Consider the following 1,951-nt stretch of genomic DNA (forward strand, 5'->3'; position numbering starts at 1 on the left):
TCATCAATGTGTTGGGATTCAAGCCAACTTGTCGGACATCCCACTTACTACTAACCCATCTACTAACTTAACCATGTATACACTTATTCTTAAATACAACAGAATAAGGAGTTGCAACAGGATAATGTTGTTGTGCACTCCATCCAAAGCAGGTCTCTCTCTCTCTCTCTCTCTCTCTCTCTCTCTCTCTCTCTCTCTCTCTCTCTCTCTCTCTCTCTCTCTCTCTCTCTCTCTCTCTCTCTCTCTCTCTCTCTCTCTCTCTCTGCTCTCGCACTTGCACTCGCACACACTTCCCTTGGCACCTTCAACTAGTATCAGAGTAGGGTTTTTCCTTGCTGTCTTCCCCTCCGCGTGCGCACTTTCAAAAGTGCAAACAGGTTCTCGATTTTCGCAATGGCAAATTCAGCGTTCCGAGAGCGTTTCCAGTAGGCGTCGTGTAGTTTTACCCCCTTTCGAAGGACTTATAACTCTCATCCCCTCGATAGCCGCATTGTAGTCGCTCATAGTGTTAGCATAAGTTGCTACCCAAAACAATCGAATAAATTCTCCATTGTTGCATTTCTTCTTGAGGTTAGCATCCAAATGGCGCATACAATATGCATGCTCACATCCTGGAAAGACAAGCTCCACAGCTGGGAGAAGACCTTTTTGCTTGTCTCATACAAAAGTAACCGCATTGACACTCGCCATACAATCATGTACATTTTGCAAAAACCACACCCGATTGTCTTCATTTTCCGCATCTACTACACCAAATGCTATCGGCAACAAGGCCCCCATAGCATCAATCCCTGTGGCTGTCAACAAAGCACCAAGATATTTGCTTGTTAAGAATGTGCCATCCAACCAAATAAAGTCACGACAATGCGTGAAACCAGCAATGCATGCTCCGAATGCAAGAAACATTCGAAAAAAACGACCTTCAGTGGTTTTCTGTAGATGGGCCATAGTGCCCGGATTGCTAGCCACAAGCTTGTCGCAATAAGACTGAAGCTTTTCATAAGATTTTGCATGATCACCATGAATAATACCCAAAGCAAGTTGCTTCGCCTTCCAAGCAACCTTGTACGAAATTGCCACTCCAACTTCTCGACACAAATCGGCCATGATCTCCTTCGGCCTATACATTGGATGGTCTCGAAGTTTCTCTACATACCTTGTTGCAACCCATTCAGCAGTGGCTTCCTTGTTTCCAAGTTGTGTAGCACCACCACAAGTGTGCTCATCATGAAATGCCTTGACCATACATCCAGGTCCACCAGAGACCAAAGACGCATGCAAGCGCCACATGCATCCCTTTGCCTTGCAGACAACTGTATATCTGGATCGATCACGCTTGGCATGCCTAAGCTCCACATGAGACTTGATTGCTTGTTCTTGAATCTTTGAACAAAGCACATCGAGAGATTCAAATTGAGCACCAAGAGAAAGAGTTGCAAAGACGGTAGCATTATTCTCTGATGCATTTGCATTACTCTCAGCCATGGTTTCCCTCTTGTGTGTATCCGCAATACCACACTTGTTTACATACAAACAACAAAGAGCTCTTGCATCAATATGTATCCTGCACTATCCGGATGCACATTTGTATCCTGCACTATGCGGATGCACATTTGCCTTGCACATAACCATGCCCATACATCGCACTCAAGTCTCCCCTCGTTTCTTTGAGTTGTCGACCTCAAGGGCCATGTAAGCAGATTGGGACTCGGAGCTGGCGAGTGTATTTGCACAACAATATTCCCTGCTGCTCATTGGCGAGTACCTCTGTGCAACAGTATTCCCTGCTGCTCGTTTTGGCGAGTACCTCTGCACAACAGCTCGCTGGTTTTCGCTCAGTTTCGGGCAAAACCGTATACAGACATAATACGATGGGCTTTTTGGGAATAATGAAAATACGATGGGCGTTTTGGGAATTTCCGCAAATTGGAAGGGATTTTGGTAATTTACC

The 1,951-nt window shown here is 45.4% G+C and overlaps 1 protein-coding gene across 1 annotated transcript; it reads right to left on the reverse strand.

The window, feature by feature from the left end:
* Positions 1-657: 657 nt before the first annotated feature.
* On the reverse strand, positions 658-1,485 carry LOC147424408 (uncharacterized). The gene has a single exon (XM_086499958.1). It carries the CDS (start codon positions 1,483-1,485, stop codon positions 658-660), a length of 828 nt encoding a protein of 275 aa, XP_086356084.1.
* Between the last annotated feature and the right edge of the window lie 466 nt (positions 1,486-1,951).

This window comes from Adiantum capillus-veneris, chromosome 25 (assembly GCF_014529385.1).
Source record: "Adiantum capillus-veneris isolate H3 chromosome 25, ASM1452938v2, whole genome shotgun sequence".
In the NCBI taxonomy this organism is placed as follows: domain Eukaryota; kingdom Viridiplantae; phylum Streptophyta; class Polypodiopsida; order Polypodiales; family Pteridaceae; genus Adiantum; species Adiantum capillus-veneris.

Bases quoted from the DNA above. Each gene is read 5' to 3' on its own strand.
- LOC147424408 (XM_086499958.1), bottom strand. From the start codon at position 1,485: ATGGCTGAGAGTAATGCAAATGCATCAGAGAATAATGCTACCGTCTTT.